General features: G+C 42.4%; 1 protein-coding gene across 2 annotated transcripts; it reads right to left on the bottom strand.

The window, feature by feature from the left end:
- Positions 1–315: 315 nt before the first annotated feature.
- Positions 316–18,894, bottom strand: LOC141212748 (uncharacterized). Of its 2 annotated transcripts, XM_073665059.1 has the most exons (8): positions 18,811–18,829; positions 16,850–16,985; positions 7,250–7,389; positions 7,016–7,120; positions 6,810–6,933; positions 6,629–6,726; positions 6,342–6,432; positions 316–2,817 (listed from the first exon to the last, which is right to left on the bottom strand). In XM_073665059.1, the coding sequence occupies exons 3-8, from the start codon at positions 7,316–7,318 to the stop codon at positions 2,027–2,029; spliced, it is 1,278 nt and encodes a 425-aa protein (XP_073521160.1). In that variant the 5' UTR covers positions 7,319–7,389; positions 16,850–16,985; positions 18,811–18,829; the 3' UTR covers positions 316–2,026. The 2 variants fall into 2 exon arrangements, with proteins under 2 accessions (XP_073521160.1, XP_073521161.1); XM_073665060.1 differs by lacking the exon at positions 16,850–16,985 and having other exon boundaries at positions 18,811–18,894.
- Positions 18,895–19,147: the final 253 nt, after the last annotated feature.

Raw genomic sequence — 19,147 nt, 5'->3', positions numbered from 1 at the left:
TATGTGGGGCCCATTATACTGTATACTGGTTGGCCCACGAATTTGTCAAAGTTTTTCATTTTGGCCCTCTGCATGTTTTGAGTTTTGCATCCCTGATGTACAATCTGTATGGGTAATGTACATGGAAATGGTAATAATGCAAAGCTGTTAATTGGACTTTGCTACAAGCCTCCTAATATAGCTGAACACGTAGAGGATGATACGCTGCAACATATTAAAAAAGCAACAAAAACAAGTAATGGTCAAAGTGTTGGATCCCTTGAAATTGTTTCAGAAAATGAAGTAATTCTCCCAGAAAATTATTGAAATTACAAGTTTTGTTATACACGTTTATTTCCTTTGTGTGTATTGGAACAACACAAGAAAACAGAGAAAAAAAAGCAAATTGAACATAATTTCACACAAAATAGGCCGGACAAAATTGTTGGCACTTTGCCAAAATTGTGGGTAAACAACTTTGTTTCAAGCATGTGAAGCTTGTTCAAACGCAACCGTGGCAAGTAACAGGTGTGGTCAATATGAAAATCACAACTAAAACCAGATAAAAAAGGGAGAAGTTGATTCAATCTTTTCATTGTGTGCATGCATGTGCGCCACACTAAGCATGGAGAAAACAGAAAAAGGAGAAGAGAACTGTCTGAGGACTTGAGAACCAAAATTGTTCAAAAATATCAATAATTTCAAGGTTATAAGTCCATCTTTAGAGATCCGCATGTTCCTTTGTAGAAGGTGCGCAGCATAATCAATAAATTTACAACCCATACAGTCAAATATGGTGGAGGTTCAAAGGTGTTTTGGGGTTGTTTTGCTGCCTCTGACTATGTGCAAGGCATCGTGAAATCTGGGTCACAATGTAGTGCCTAGTGTCGGAAAGATGGGTTTGTGTCCTAGATCATGGGTCTTCCAGCATGACAATGACCTCAAACACCCAGAAAATGGATGGAAACAAAGTGCTGGAGAGTTCTGACCTGCAATGAGTCTGGATCTAAATCCCATTGAACACCTGTGGAGAGATCTTAAAATTGCTGTATGGATAAAAATATTAAAATTTGAGAGTCCTCAGTGGAGGATACCATCACCATCTTTTCAGTTAGCCATTAGTCAGTAAACTTTCGAGACTACTCAGGTCTTTCATCAGACATAGTATAACACAAAATCTGAAGAGTCACATATTTATACACAACAGGGCACAGGAATAATGCAATAGATAAGACAAGTGATGTGAAGCAGAACTATCAGTATGGGAAAGGGAGAAGCAGTTGTGGCCGTAAATATGTGTGGACACAAGTAGATCTATTCATCTTTTCTTTTTTTGTGTGGCGATAAGAATTCATCTTTCTTTTAAGTTTTTGCCCCATCTGCCCTACATACAGACCCCCAGTTGGACATTTGGTACATATAATTACGTACATTACATTAGACGTTATGCAGCTGAAAGTACCTGGGATCTTGTGGTCCTGATGTGAGTTGGGAATCATTATCTTGTCCGTGGTCATTATAAATGGACGGGTTTTACATTTACAGTTGGTGAGGATGAATTTTGTAAGTTTCACCACAAAGGTGAAACTATCCTCCCGGTCAGTTTGCTTTCCCTCCCAGTACCTTTTAATTCTAACAATGTTAGGTTTCTGGGAGATTATACTTGTTCCTTTTATTTGTCGTTCTCCTTAGCTTGCCTTCTTTGCCCTATATGAATGTGTTTTTGTTTCTCATTCAGGTTTTTCGTATTTTACTTCATACTTTCCTTTCCCCTTGTTGCAGCCTCCCCTCTGGTTCCTCAGGAGGTATGACAAACTCCTCAACGACTAATTAGGGAGTTAGGTCTGTGGTGGCGTTTTTAGTTGTGCAGTTAGGGCCTTTCTTGTCTGTACAGAGACTAGTTGGGTGTAGTTGCGGCATTCTCTCCAGTGTGGGTTCTCCAGTGGTTATCAAAATGCGCTTTCTGGTTAAAACATTTCCTAGATTTTGAACATGAAAAAGGCTTCTTCCCTGTGTGAATTCTCTGGTGCTTATCAAAATCAGATTTCTAGTTAAAACATTTTCCATATTCTGAACATGGAAAAGGCTTCTCCCCTGTGTGAGTTCTCAGATGTTTGATAAGGGTAGATTTGTCTGTAAAACATTTCCCACATTCTGAACATGAAAAAGGCTTCTCCCCTGTGTGAGTTCTCTGATGTTTGATAAGGGTAGATTTGTCTGTAAAACATTTCCCACATTCTGAACATGAAAAAGGCTTCTCCCCTGTGTGAGTTTTGTGATGTTTGTTAAGATTTGATTTCACTGTAAAACATTTCCCACATTCTGAACATGAAAATGGCTTCTCTCCTGTGTGAGTTCTCTGATGTGTGATAAGATATGATTTCTCTGTAAAGCATTTCCCACATTCTGAACAGGAAAATGGCTTCTCTCCTGTGTGAGTTCTCTGGTGCCTAACAAGACATTTTTTCTGATTAAAACATCTCCCACACTTGGAGCAAGAAAATCTATTCTTCGCTGTGTGAATTTTTTGATGTTTAAGAAAAGACTTTTTAAGAGGAAAACTATTTCTATATTCTGAATGTGAAAATGGCTTCTTTGCATTAGGAGCAGTTTGTTTTTTAATGCTTATTTTGTGACTTTGATTTTCCTTAGGAGTCGGTAATAAATCAGAAGACAGGACCTGTGTCAAAGGATCAGATGACAGATCTTTGCTGTGAAGGGATGATGGTATATCTGGAGTAATGGCATTCACTTGAATTGTATCCTGTGTGATCTCAAGGTCATCTGATTTGAAAATTGAGGATGTCAGCTGTCCCTCTGATCTCCGGGTACAGTCATCTGCCAAGAATAAAACCAATTATTTTTTAATAAAAAATCCTTGAATTTTATATTTTTGAACATTTCTACTTAAATTGTCTGTAAAAAAGGCAAGTTATATAAAAAAAATCACTTATTCACCAGGACAATGACTATCTAATAGAAAACCTTATAGGATGAAGCAGTGGAGCGTGGTGTTCAACTGTTTGTTCATTCTGCCTCCCAAATAAGGAGTTAAAGGTACAGCTTCTGTCCAGCCACTAAGATTAGGGTTGCTGGTACCTGTAATACCATCGAGTCTGACAGTATGGGTGTGTGTGCTGTCCAGCTGGAGTAATCTGCTCCCTGCTTCAGCCAATTGGAAAGCACCGCACCCTACTAAAGCTGGAAGCATATTGCCGGAAGCTGCCAGATACAGCCTTGTTCTCCTCTGGGTCAGTCCTCTGTGCTCAGCTCCCGGCTTGTGTATTTGTTTCCTGTTGTGACCTCGGCCCATTTACGGACTACTCTTGTGTCTTCTGATTTTGTATTTTCTCTGCTATTTTCTGACTAAGCTACATGACTATTCTTCTTCCCATCTCACTCCACTGAATAGCCGGTAACACCGTAGCCCAAACCTTGGGGTCTCTGTGTAGGTCCAGATCCATGTAGAGGGGTGATGAGCAAAGTAATTTGTGAAATCTGTAAACAGGGTAGATAGTGACAAGCCTGTTTGTGGTAGCCATCTTTTAAGCTTCCAGGTGACCAAGACCAGCTCCCCCAATACATTGTGTCTGGGAACTATTTCAGCAAGATCTGCATTCCTAATAGATAAATGGCGCTCCTTCCCTTCTTAACCTGCTATGTGCCCAGACAGTAGTGTACAACCGTATATAGGGTATTGTCGGATTCAAAATAAGTTGGAAAATAATTTGTAAGGTCCATTTGTTTCCCATTATCTTTTGTGAAGAATTCCAAAGTTATCACCACATAAAGTGACACACGTCAAATATGAAAAATGGGTCTGATTAGAATCATAAAACTGGCTGCAGGAAGGGGTTAAATCAGAGGATTACTGAAGTCAAAAACTGTGATGATAGACAATAAAACATCTACTGAAGCGATCAAACTGAACAGTCTCCATCAGAGAAAAACAGGTAACAAGTGGAGAAACCTCTCTGGGGTAATTAGAGTATGGGGCTCGGTGGCTCTTGGCAATCTAAACTATCGTAAGAGACAATATTTTCTGTCAGATGAGTTTCAAGAAGAAATATTAGACATTTAAAGTGAACTCTTTTATAATAGTGCAGAGCTGAGGTGTCTTAAATTTAGATCTCGGGCATTTGGAAGAGGCAATGGAGATCTTTTTGAAAGACTACCAGGGAGTTACAGAGTCACATAAGTGAGGCCGGCCGATCCCACCACAATGAAACCATCATACAGAATGAAGGTGTAAAAAAAGAAAGAATATATAAACATGTAACATCCCCAACAACAACGTATGTATGAAGGGAGAAATCCAACACTAAACCGGAGTCGCACTCATATATGGTGGACCATTGGAGCTACTATGAGTCCTGACCAGAAGAGTAGAGCAAGTATTAGCGCCCCCATTTCAGGAGAGATTGTGCAGTAATCTGAATTCCTTAGGATTGAAAACATAATGGAATTTATGACATGGAGTGAATCCATGAAACCAGGGCTCGAGCCAACACATCTCCTGCAGGCGTGAATAAATGTATATTACAGCCATCAGCCACGCACAGCTTAGACATATATCATGGCACAGGTGTAATATTTATTGCAATTCTATCTAAAAATTGGGGCGCTGGTAAGTGAACTCAGTAGGTCTGCTGCAAATGGTTTGTGTCACCATAAACCACTAGGGGAATAGAATCAATTATATAAAACCACTGCGCTGATGTACTGAGGAGGATAAGTGAGGATTGTAGGGAGTAGTAATGGAAGAATTTACAATTGTTTGATGGATTTTATTATTTTATTAATCATAAACCACTATTTAGAGATGTCATGGATACATAAATTAGTATAAAACCAAGGGTTAAAAATAGACCATTTGGTAAGTCCTCCAGGGATCCAGAGCTGTTTGGGACCTGTAGTAGGATATATAAGGACTGTAGCTACTGGCCTGTATAGATTAGTTGCTTTTTTGTAAAGCTACTGTGCATGTATTTACCTTGGATTGCGAGAGGATCTTACTGGATAATGAAGAGGAGAATAGGAACGGGATAATGGATCTTCTTATTAAATAAGATGTTGGAATGAATGCTGTAATGAAATAATTTTCATTAAATAACAAGCTTCATCTTGCCTTCGATTATAAAATCGCTTTTTAAATGGCTTACATAGAAAGCATGAACCTAGATGTTCAATAAATACCCAGGGGTGTGCCCCAGGGGGACGAGTATACGCCTCTGTGGGGTTATAGAGGCTTGATTCTGGTTTATAAAACTGGTAGAACCTATGGTCTGAATCGATACCCTGGCACACCCCTGGGTATTTATTGAACATCTAGGTTCGTGCTTTCTATGTAAGCCATTTAAAAAGCGGTTTTATAGATGGAGCTTGTTATTTACTGAAAATTCTTTCATTACAGCATTCATTCCAACATCTTATTTAATAAGAAGATCCATTATCCCGTTCCTATTCTCCTCTTCATTATCCAGTAAGATCCTCTCGCAATCCAAGGTAAATACATGCACAGTAGCTTTACAAAAAAGCAACTAATCTATACAGGCCAGTAACTACAGTCCTTATATATCCTACTACAGGTCCCAAACAGCTCTGGATCCCTGGAGGACTTACCAAATGGTCTATTTTTAACCCTTGGTTTTATACTAATTTATGTATCCATGACATCTCTAAATAGTGGTTTATGATTAATAAAATAAAATCCACCAAACAATTGTAAATTCTTCCTTTATTGCAATCCTGTTTGAAGTTAGTCGGTTTTAAAAGAAATTGAACAGTCAGGATAAAGGGAAACTCTGCTGTTATTGTACAGAAATTCACACTTGGCCTCACTGCACATTTAATGTTGTCAATCATAAAAATGAAGTTTGGCCAAAAAGACTGGACCTGGTCTTGTAGGGACCATATGAGCACATTCATCAGCACAGAAGGGAGAGAAGGTAGATTCATCCAATAAGATATCAGGGTTCTAGGAAGCCAACAGCATCATTACCCTCCGCTTTCTCTTACAGGTCCATCATAATATTTTTCTTCAAGTGATTTTCTAACTTGTGAGCACATTCTACGTACGCTGTCATTTGGCTTTGTAGTTTATAGATCTGGGCAGGTAACGGTCAGTGTCTCCTAATCCCAGGGGGAGGTGGATCCTCCAGATTGTAAGTTCTACAGAAAAGGGCTTTCCCAATTACACAAAGTAATTTGAATATTTTCGGACAGAGGAGAATGTTGTGGTCTAGCGGCAAAATGGTGATCACACGATTGTGATACGGCCGGACTACACCACCGATAAAGCAGCCACAGCCGATGACTGAGAAGAATCTGTGACTTCTCTGCATTTAGTGATCACTACTCACCTGGGTAGTCATATGTAGGAATCTCCTCTTTACACCGCTCATCACCCCTCACATATGTCTCTGTAGCATTAATATGGGTCAGATCTTCACCCTGAAACAAATATTATAAAAGTCAAAGACAGACGGAGAAGTCACAAGTTTGATCGGCTCTAATCCTGCCATCTCCACCGTTCTCATAACACAAATATAAAACATAATAATGGTGGATAAAACAAAACTGAAGACATGACCTTTACAGCCGTCTACACATCATAGGGGAGATCTCATGACACCTTCTCTCCATCTACCTGATGATCCTGAGGAACATTGGGATCTTCTTGTTTACAGTCCTGTGGAAGAAGAGGACGGGGACATCTCTCTGGTGTTGTCCTCTTACTGGACAGATCTGGAGGAAACACATACAGGGATTGAATTCATTCTTTACATGCAGATAATTATAGGCCGTGTGTATTTAGTCCTGTCTATTACCTGGTGATGTGAGGGGCTGGGGAACCTCCATCATAAAGTCCCTGTACAGATCTTTGCGTCCTTCTAAATACTCCCACTCCTCCATGGAGAAATAGACGGTGACATCCTGACATCTTATAGGAACCTGACACATACAATGATACCGTCATCCCCCAATCCCTTCATAGCATTACTGTATAATGTCCCAGCATTCCCAGCAGTGTCACCTCTCCAGTCAGCAGCTCAATCATCTTGTAGTTGAGTTCTAGGATCTTCTGGTCATTGATGTCCTCATGTATCAGGGGGTGAGATGGAGGCCCCATGATTAATCTCTGGTTATGGAGAGACACATTAATAAATCTCACTGCAGACATTTCCAGAGTCCTCACCTCTCCAGTTCTGTCCATCTGTTATTCCCATAGATTAGAATGATGTAATGTGACGTCATCAGAATCTCTCACCTCTCCAGTAAGCCGGAAGAGGATCTCTAGGGTGAGGTGTAATATCCTCTCCACCATCTTGTTCATCATTTTCCTGGATAAATCAGGAAAATTTTCTTATATAGACAATCTTCACTGAGATGATCCGGTATTTTAGAGATCTGAATGAGAAAAAGATAAGCTGATGGAACATCATAAAAATCCTGTGTAATAATAAAATTACTGGAGATAATAAGGGGAAACATAGGAGGAGATTTATTATTTTACAGTATTTAGTTTTTTCTTTACATCTAGTAATAAAACCTTTATATTTTAGGCCACAGACAACAAGCAATTTCTTCCTCGGAGTCTGCAGCTGAATAAGTTTCTCATAGACTCACCTTCCATAAAGCTAATTCTCATCTCATTTTCCGACACTGGAATCGGTATTAGCAATACTGCAGGAGATATTCATTACACGTGACGTGAGAAATAACTACTTCATGATGAGGCAACATCTTCCACTACGGATCTAAAACCATATTTGGCCACAGTCCGTCACTGACTACATCACCACCGGCTGTCTATATGAATGTTTCCCGTCTTCCCCGAACTGTAATCTTCCATCAAGTTAGATCTCATGTCTGATTCACACACAGAAGTTTGAGGCTTTTATAAAAGCTGTTTTGTTTGCACAAACACCGAGGGCAGAAATGATTTGATACTAAAGTCTACATGTATAGTGTATTATGGGTTTTATTTCTGGCCTTAGGCTTTCCTATATTACAAGAAAACCCCCAGAAAAAAAGAGCAGATATTAAAATGTTTCAAAAGAAAATTGTCACCAACAATTCTTGTAAAAAGAAAAAACATGCAAAAAGCAGAAGACACATTTTGTCATTTTTTAACACGTTAAACATTTGTTTTTGTTTATATATGAACTCTTTTGGGCACCAGAACATAGATGTACACCGCAGGGATGGCATGGGTGCGGCTGCAATAAAATCCCTGGCAGTTTAACCACTTGCTCCTGCAAAAAGCAAACATGGCATCTAAGAAGGTGTGACAGAGTTCGGCTGAATGCCCTTCTCCCCCAAGTACTCGATAGTATGGGGCTGACTAGTCGCTACAATACTTAAATGCCTAATTATGGTGTCTGGGCCTGCAATGTACGAAAGTCTATTAGGCCGGGCCAGAGGCAGCGTTCCATAAGTTACCTTTTAACGCCTCCATAAACATTAGACTAAAGTTGCATGGAAGCACTGATTTTGGTAGTCTATATAATGTATTTGGGGGCCTCCCTACAGATGCAGTCAGTCATACAAATCACAGGAAAGCTGGAATATTTATGTATGGGGGAGTCTGGAGAGATAGCCGTCTGCCAAATGACCGTTCAGCCAACACTTATCTCATGTGTATGGGGCCGTTAGTATTACACTGACAGGCAGTGATAATACACGGCACTACAGTAGTACAGTGCATCACCTGACCAATCAGAGGCTTCTGTGTTATATGATCGCATTAATGAGAGTTGTATAAAGTTTATAAAAAAGTTTAAAAAAAAGTTTTAAAGTGAAAATATCACAGTTTTAGCAAAAATAAATATTCGTCACTATAGGGAAAACTTGCATATAATGGTAAAATGGAGAGGGAGGTCAGCTCACTGTTTATTCAATCCACCTTGTCTGAAGATCACCGCATGGAACCGCCCTGGTCAGGGACTGTGAAGACCAGGGGTCTTCCATGGGCGTAATGCTACTCAAACAACACAGGGTGAGGGTAAAACAGCGTGGCAATACTTTATTGAACCACAAAGTGGACAATAAACACACAGAACAGTCCCAGCAAATACCCAAAATTGTACAACATTACACAGTCTCACACTTCCTTCTCCACCCACCTGGGACAGAACAGCTGCGACTTTGGAAGTCTTCCAGGGCCGACTACCTCTACCAGTGGCCCCCTGCTTCTGGCGGCCCCCCACAGAGAGAAGGTAGCGACAAGATTAAGAAGCCAACAGTCCATCGAGGTACAAGACCAGGAGACCCGATGGTCCCATCCTGGCCTCTCCGAGACTTTTCATGGGGCCAGGTGACCAGTGGGTCCCTCCTGGCAACTCCAAATGCCTCCATGGGTTCTAGGCGACTGGTGGGTCCCTCCTAGCAACCCCAAAACATATACATGGGGCCAAGTGACTTTTTCGTCCTCTCCTGGACTCCCCAAAAGTAGCGATGGAATCTTTCCAGTCAAGGTCGATACCCTTAGACTAGAATCATGCAGAATACAAATCTGTGTCTCTTTAGATGACATGCAATCCATCTACTTTCCTGAAGGATGTCTCCCATTCTCCTTCCAAAGTCCTTCTGATGTTCCTTGATTCTCTGTCCCAAGTCTCATTCTGTCTACAGCACTACAGACATCCCTGTTTATATTTACATCTGTGTCAGGTCATCAGGCCCAGGTAAAAGAGGTAAAGGTGCAGGGATCACCTATCATTGTTTGATCTAATCTATTTACATAGTTGGTATCACAGGGGCTGTTGTAAATTAACTTTCAGGAAACTTAGTACAATTTGTCATTAGCATAGTAAACATGAATGTTTCCAAATGAATAGAATTCAGCATTCAGGGTGTAATGCAGTGGCTTGCAGCATTACTGTAATGGTCCAGGGAGTGTGTGGCCTAGTGTGAGGCCTAGTGTGGCCTGGTGAGGCCTGAAGAGAGAGCCAGGCCTGGTGAAGCCTTGTGTAGTCCTGGAGGGCGAAGGCTGGATCTCTGGGTGTGGGGGATGCCAGTAGCCTTGGACGGAGTGAGGCCTGGTGAGGCAAGAAGCCTCGTCCCTGTGTATGGGAACCTACTAGCCTGAAGAAAGCAGCTGACACACGACTAAGGTGAAGCAGTGTGTTATATGGACATTGATAGTTACTTTGCTGAAGGCTGTAACTGGAGCCAAGCGGGCATGTCTGCAATTGGAAAGGTCTCCTGGATGTTATGTGTATAACCATGCCGGTGAGCCACTGAGATGGACTATGTTATGTGCAGTTATGAAGTGTAATAAACTGCTGGATGTCGTGTTACCGGAAAACGTGGCTGGTGTGCTATAATTGACCCCGTGAAGCGAGTGTCCCCCAGCGTGATGAAAAGCGCTACCTTACAAGGGTTATACAAATACTATGACCTTATTGATCAGCAAGAGAAATACAAATACATTTGTAAGTCAACACAACAAGATAGTGTATTTCTCTTGACTGAACAAATCTAATCGCCTGGCTTATTCAGATTTTACCCTGTATCGTCACAGGGAAATTTCAAGGTTCAAGTAGAGAAAGGAGGAGAGATGGATTCTCCAGCATTGTCTATATTGTTAAAACCTCACATTTATTGTGAATTCATAAACACTGTTGTGATGGCATACCACCAAGTGCCGACCAAACCAATGCTTATTCCTGATTTGTAACATGTGAGTCTCTGTGATACTTTTATATCCTTCCCTTTCCAACGCCTGGGTGTCCATTGATTACTGAGCACTTCTCAGACAATTTAACCCTGTATTGTATGGAAGAAAAAGATAATACACAAATACAACTCATGCATGAGACATTCAATAAAATCACAGGAAATCAAAAACAAATATAATTAATTGTACTGTAATATTAATCCTGTCTGATGTTCATTCCCTGTGGGGCTCTAGTGTATAATTTAAATATCCAATATAACTTTCTATTTAAGATTTTTCTTTTCATATCTCCACCTCTTAATGGTTTATAAGACTTTTCTATTCCTAATATCTGAAGGATCTGATATCCCCTTTGTTTTTGTGAAAAGCATCTCGAAACCACAGACAGGTTTAATGCTGTGGGATTGATTGCATCAGATAAATGTCTTCTAATACATGTTTATAGCAGATCTGACATCCATCCCACATATTGCAGGTAACTCTCTATACACTCTATTATATAGATGACCCCTATAGTGTTACAACGGATGAAATTGTGTATTGCAAATTGCTGTCCCGTTAGGTTTTCTTCAAATGTGTCGGTTTTATTAACATAGTTGCATGCTTTACAGGGTGTATGTCCACATTTAAAAAAACCCTTATAGGATAACCAAGTCACATGGCGTTTGATATTTGTTTCTTGAAAAAAACTCGGTGAAAGTTTTCCGCCCAGTGTAGAAGCCTTTTTGGATACAAAACTCAAACAAAATATGTAAAAGAATTTACAAAGTCTGGAGGATCGATCTCAGACATCAAAAAAACCAAGTTTGAAAGAGATATCAAAGACAACGAGTCAAATTCAATTTACACATGGAAATGAAACAAACCAAGAGCCACTGTTCTGAAATACAGGTCACACAACAAATTCAAAGGAAATAGAGGAGAGCGGAGGTCAGCTTCACAAATCCTAATGTGTCCATGGGTTCCTCTAATTATAATTCTCTGAGGACTTATCTGATGCATCAGTGGGATCAACTAAAGACGGAACAAAAATAAATTCTCAAGTACTCCCCGCAATTCAGCTCAAAACAACAGGCCGGAAGAAAGCTCAAACGTGCCCGGACATGTGCGGTCCATGCCGGAGTGCATCACGGTCTCCTATCTGCGAATGCACATGTCCGGAAGCATGCGTTCCACGCCGGAGCGCATAATGGTTTTGGATTGCATTCCACCAACATAGAAAAGTCCTATGTCTGAGATCAGCACCATGGGAGACTAAAAACAAGTATTGCACATCCCATAATGCAATAGAAATGTAGATCTACTTTATCACTACAACAAATCTGGGATGGTGGCCCACAGTATATTCCGAAATGATCAAATTTCCCCTCTATTGCACAATTAGAGATACACAAGGATCACCACACTTGTTAATTATGAAATAGTATAAGTGGAATATAATTGATAAGAAATAATTCTGATATAGAAGCTCAGACACAATATGTAAACCCCATTCACAGGGAACTGAGTAGCAATGGGTAGAGTTTACAATCCAAAATTATAATCCAGAATGGGACTGTATTCACATCAAACAGGTATAGGAAATTTGCTCATTGAGTCCCTTAGAGGCCAGTGAATGCAGTCTAAAAATCCGCTCACTTTCTTTTTTGAGGATACATCTATTGTGATCACCTCCTCTGACATTGGGTTTAACCACCACAATGATACAAAAGGAGATATCTCCGGTTTCACCACAATATACACTGTTCTTGTATCTCACTAATGGGATCTACCGACCATGGCGTATATCGCCCAAATGCTCCCCTACTATCATCCTAGACACCCTCTTGATCTAGTCTACATATTCTAGGGGGCGGGTGCATGTGGCCATATCTACTAGTCCTGAGGTTTTACAGTTGGAATAATCCCACTGGAAAAATAATTTAACCATGGAGGAACTTGAGAAAGATTTACATTGTCTCATCCAATTACATGTACAACATTCTCCAGATCTAAAGAAACCACAGATTCTTCTATCTAGCCAAGTCCCCTTGGATGCAAGTTTTTTATAGAAACTATGCACTAAATGGTCTCTAACTGACCAACCCTTTCTGAAAGTTATTGTGGGAGTAGATCCCACAGCACCCCTCAGGGCCGGGTCAGCCACAAGTATATCCCAGTGTTTTCTGAGGATATGAAAGATACAGTCACTCTGATTGTCGTAAGTTTTTCTTACTCGTGTTGTTCAATCTTCTTCTTGGTCTCTTGGTTAGGTATGGAGGAGTGTCTGTCTCTCCCATTTTTCTGCAAACGATGATACGGAATCCAAAATGTACCAAGAGTACCCTTTTTCCCTGAATCTGATGTTCAGGTCTATTGCCTGTATAATAAAATCTGTGACATTTGAGCAGTACCTTCTCAACCGTAAAAATTGGCCCTTGGGTTTTCCTCTTTTTATGGGGATGGGGTGGTGGTTATCCCACTTCAATAGTTTATTAGTGCTTGAAGGTTTATGGTAGATGAGTGTCCCTAGGGTCCCATTCCAATCTTTCTTGATCAGTACATATAGCAAAGGCAACTGGTAATAATTGGTGTTGGTCTGCTCCTTTAAATAAAATGTACTTTTCAGGTTATATCCCCAGTACCCTCACTTATCTTCCCTTCTTTTGAGACCCACACAGTCAGACTCTACCGGCCCTTCTCCCTGTGAGTGGCAGTTGTGTATCGCCCTCCGGGCCCCTCCCGTCAGTTTCTCGATCACTTTGCCACTTGGCTTCCAAACTTTCTATCCTATGAGATCCCCACACTAATCATGGGAGACTTTAACATCCCAATTGGCGATTCCCTCTCCCCATCTGCCGCTCATCTTTTATCGCTAACTTCCTCCTTCGGCCTTTCACAGCTTACTAATTCTCCTACACATGAAGATGGAAATACTCTTTGACCTGATCTTTGCCCGGCTCTGTTCAATACATGACTTTACTAACTCCTCTTTCGCTCTCTGATCACAACCTTCTTTCATTCTCTGTCAAGAACTGTCACCCTGCTCAAGACCCCCCACTTTCCACACTTATAGAAATATACATGCCATTAACACCCAGAAATTTCTGAAAACGTTGCAATCATCATTGGCCCCAATCTCCTCCCTCTCATGCCCTGACTCTGCACTGAAGCATTATAACGAAACATTGCAATGCGCCCTGGATGAAGGCGCACCACCTGCACAGAGAACAACTCGGCACAGACGGCGACAACCCTGGAACATGCTGCAAACATGTTATCTCCAGCGGTGCTCCAGGTATGCTGAATGGCTGTGGAGAAAATCTAATCTGGCCGAAGATTTCCTCCATTATAAATTTATGCTTAAAACCTATAACTCCTTCACCTCTCCAAACAAACCTACTTTAAGGCTGCGTGCACACGATGCGTTTTTCATGCGTTTCCGCAGCGGAAACGCATCAAAAACGCATGGTAATCCGCACCCCATGGTCCCCAATGGCATTCCGCAATGTCAATGCACATGCTGCGGATTTTTCCGCAGCATTTCTGCAGCGCTCATAAATCCGCAGCATGTTCATTAATTTTGCGGAAGCGCAGCGGAATTGCCGCCATTGACTTGCATTGAGACGCATATAATGCGCGTCTGTACATTTGTACACGCGGATTATATGCGATTCAATGTGCGGATGGTACCCAGTTCTGGAGGAGAGAAGACTCTCATCCAGACCTGGGTACCATTGTACCTGTGAAAAAAAGAATAAAATAAAAAATAAAGTTTATATTCACCTGTCCGGCGGCCCGTGCAGCGCTTCTCCTTCCAGGACCTGAGATGACGTCGCGGTCATGTGACCGCAGGCTGTCTCGCGAGATGCCGGCAATCAGAAGAAGCCAGGACGAGCGCGACAGCACACGCGGCGGGGGATCGGGGGTAAGTATAGCTTTATTTTTTTATTTTTACGGTCACACTATATAAATTCATGCCGTTTGGAAATTTTCTGCTTCATTTCTGCATCGTGGGCACATAGCCTAACAACCTCATCATCTCACGGTCCAATAATCCTAAACACCTTTTTGACACTTTTCACTCTCTCCTTAATTAAACAGCACAGGCCCCGACCACCGACCTCAGCACTGATGATCTGGCCAATTATTTCAAAGAAAAAATTGACCATATCCGACAGGAAATTTTCTCCCAATCCCCAAATGTTATGCATGCTCCTCCCTCCCACACAGCAACTTGCTAATTTTCTGACTTCGAACCAGTCACGGAAGAAGAAGTGACAAGGCTCCTTGCTTCCATTCGTCCTACTACCTGCACCAGTGACCCTATTCCCTCACATCTCTTTCAGTCCCTTTCTCCAGCTGTGACCACTCACCTAACTAAAATATTCAACCTCTACCTCTCTTCGGGTATTTTTCCCTCCTCTTTTAAACACGCCAGCATACATCCATTACTTAAAAAAACATTCCTTGACCAGAACTGTGCTGCTAACTACAGACCTGTTTCCAATCTTCCCTTCATCTCTAAACTCCTGGAACAACTGGTCCACTCCTGTCTAATCCACTATCTCTCAGATAACTCCCTTTTTGACCCTTTACAATCTGGTTTCCGCTCTTTACATTCTACTGAAACTGCACTCACTAAAGTCTCTAATGATCTACTAACAGCCAAATCTAATGGTCACTACTCCCTGCTGATTCTCCTGGATCTCTCTGCAGCATTGTGAATCTACCTCTCTGACCACTCCTTCACTGTGTCTTTTGCCGGCTCCTCTTCTTCTCCCCTTCCCATTATTGTCGGGGTTCCTCAAGGATCAGTCCTAGACGACCTTCTTTTCTAATTATATACCGCTCCTATTGGACAAACAATCAGCAGATTCGGTTTTCAGTATCATCTCTATGCTGATGACACCCAATTATACACCTCTTCTCCGGACATCACCTCTGCATTATTACAAAATACCAGTGATTGTCTTTCCGCTGTCTCTAACACTATGTCCTCCCTCTATCTAAAATTGAAGCTGTCAAAAACTGAACTACTCGTATTTCCTCCCTCCACTAACCTACCTATGCCCGATATTGCCATTTCTGTTTGTGACTCCATCATTACTCGCCAGCAACATGCCCGCTGTCTTGGGGTCATACTTGATTCAGATCTTTCCTTCACTCCTCACATCTCCTCGCTCGTATCATCTACACCTCAAAAACATCTCTAGAATCAGAACTTTTCTTACCTTTGAGTCAGTAAAAACTCTTACTGTAGCTCTTATTCATTCTAGTCTGGACTATTGCAACTCTTTAGTTATCGGTCTCCCTCATTCTAAACTTTCCCATCTCCAATCAGTCCTGAACGCAGCTGTCAGGGTCATATTCCTCACCAACCGACACAACGATGACTCTTCCCTGTGCCAGTCATTGCACTGATTGCCCATCCAGTAAAGAGTTCAATATAAACTTATTGCTCTTACCCACAAAGCTATCCACGATTCAGCACCACTCTACATCTCCTCCCTCGTCTCAGTCTACCACCCTACCCGTGCCCTCCGTTCTCCTAATGACTTAAAACTAAAATCCTCCGTAATCCGAACCTCCCACTCCCGTCTCCAAGATTTCTCACATGCTGAACCAATTCTTTGGAATGCACTACCCAGGACAATTCGATTAATTCTCAATACCCACAGTTTTAAGCGTGCCCTAAAAACCCATTTCTTTAGACTGGCGTAACACCTCAACACACTTATCTAACTGTCCCAGTTTGGCCCATATTAAAATTTTCTTCAAAATCATGTTCATACCATCCATGCACTGAATAGCCTCTGTCTGTACTGTACACATACTGGCTGGCGACCAGTTCATGTAGTGTTATATACTTACCCTATTTAGTATATTAAGGCAGTATTATACAATATATGTACATTTTACCTATTTCCTTATAGACTGTAAGCTTGCGAGCAGGGCCCTCACTCCTTTTAATATCTGAGTTATGCTTATTCTGTAAAGTCTGTATTGTCTGTATAAGTCCCCCCTAAAATTGTAAAGTGCTGTGGAATATGTTGTCGCTATAAAAATAAAAATTATTATTACAATAAATTCAGATGTAAATCTAAGGCTCACTCTATTGATGTTGAGTTCCCCGACAAATTCAAAAGATTGTTCACTCGTCCCTGACCAGGTGATAAAAATGTAGTCAATATATTTGTACCATACCCCAATATATGGATGCCATCACTTATTATCATCCCTGAATATTGTGGATTCCTCCCACCAGCCCAGGAATAGGTTAGCATACTAGGGGGCACAGAATCTCCCCATTGCTGTACCCCTGAGCTCGGGTAAGTACTTCCTGTCAAAAAGAAAGAAGTTATGAGTAAGAGTGAATTTTAGAAGATCGTTCATGAAGTCATTATGTCTGCTACACTCTATTGACCTTAATTTCAAGAAACGTCTTACTCCTCTGATACCATCCTCATGCGGTATATTACTGTACAAAGCCTCGATATCTAGTAAGGCCTGCTCCCCTACATGCCTGTATACATGCTCGAGGGTATTCATGGAGGGGAGCAGGCAAAGGGAAACCAACTCCAGAGGGATTATTCCAACTGCAAGACCTCAGGTGGTACTGTGGGGGCATTATACTGTGTGGGGGCCATCATACATACTGCATAAGGGACATAATGGGGGCATTACACTGTGTGGGGGGCATCATACATCCTGCATAAGGGGCATAATGGGGGCATTACACTGTGTGGGGGCATCATACATACTGCATAAGGGGCATAATGGGGGCATTACACTGTGTGGGGGGCATCATACATCCTACATAAGGGGCATAATGGGGGCATTACAGTGTGTGGGGGGCATCATACATCCTGCATAAAGGCCATAATGGGGGCATTACACTGTGTGGGGGCATCATACATACTGTATAAGGGGCACAATGGGGGCATTAGTGTGTGGGGGGCATCATACATCCTGCATAAGGGGCATAATGGGGGCAATACACTGTGTGGGGGCATCATACATACTGCATAAGGGTCATAATGGGGGCATTACACTGTGTGGGGGCATCATACATCGTGCATAAGGGGCATAATGGGGGCATTACACTGTGTGGGGGCATCATACATACTGCATAAGGGGCATAATGGGGGCATTACACTGTGTGGGGGCATCATACATCCTGCATAAGGGTCATAATGGGGGCATTACACTGTGGGGGGCATCATACATCCTGCATAAGGTGCATAATGGGGGCAATACACTGTGTGGGGGCATCATACATCCTGCATAATGGGGGCATTACACTGTGTGGGGGCATCATACATACTGCATAAGGGGCATAATGGGGGCATTACACTGTGTGGGGGCATCATACATCCTGCATAAGGAGCATAATGGGGGCATTACACTGTGTGGGGGGATCATACATCCTGCATAAGGGGCATAATGGGGGCATTACACTGTGTGGGGGCATCATACATCCTGCATAATGGGCATAATGGGGGCATTACACTGTGTGGGGGGGATCATACATCCTGCATAAGGGGCATAATGGGGGCATTACACTGTGTGGGGGCATCATACATCCTGCATAAGGGGCATAATGGGGGCATTACACTGTGTGGGGGCATCATACATCCTGCATAAGGGGCATAATGGGGGCATTACACTGTGTGGGGGCATCATACATCCTGCATAAGGGGCATAATGGGGGCATTACACTGTCTGGGGGCATCATACATACTGCATAAGGGGCATAATGGGGGCATTATACATCCTGCATAAGGGGCATAATGGGGGCATTACACTGTGTGGGGGTATCATACATCGTGCATAAGGGGCATAATGGGGGCATTACACTGTGTGGGGGCATCATACATCCTGCATAAGGGGCATAATGGGGGCATTACACTGTGTGGGGGCATCATACATACTGCATAAGGGGCATAATGGGGGCATTACACTGTGGGGCCAGTAAAGGGGCCCTGTACTATGAGAACAATACGTTTCCTCCCTTCCTGTCTCCATAGTTGGGTCGTATGTATCTATTACAGGAAACAGAACAAAAACCTTATGATTCTTATAAAGGGGCAACACAAGACCCCAAAAGAGTCTCCGTGCTGAAGGGGTTAATGCCCCCAGCGCCCAGTAATGGGGTCTCCACATACCTCCACCTGCAGAGCCGCCACCACATATATGGCTGCTCTGTGCGCACAGGAGCTGTGATGAGGTCACAGGAGGGGAGGAGTCAGGTGTCACATGATCAGGGCCTCAGTGGATGCAGGACTCTGCTGTGCTGGTTGTCATGGTGCTGGATGAGCTGAAGTTTATGTGTGGGGTCAGGAGGGGTTTACAGTGTGGATGTAGCAGAGCCGCGTGTGTACGAGGCGTACGGAGCAGAGCCGCGCGTGTACGAGGCGTACGGAGCAGAGCCGCGTGTGTACGAGGCGTACGGAGCGGAGCCGCGTGTGTACGAGGCGTACGGAGCGGAGCCGCGTGTGTACG

This window comes from Phyllobates terribilis, unplaced genomic scaffold (assembly GCF_046119375.1).
Source record: "Phyllobates terribilis strain yellow unplaced genomic scaffold, ASM4611937v1 Scaffold_183__1_contigs__length_3771566, whole genome shotgun sequence".
NCBI lineage: Eukaryota > Metazoa > Chordata > Amphibia > Anura > Dendrobatidae > Phyllobates > Phyllobates terribilis.
Note: the sequence above shows the minus strand (reverse complement) of the source record. Positions and strands in the feature narration are given on the sequence as shown.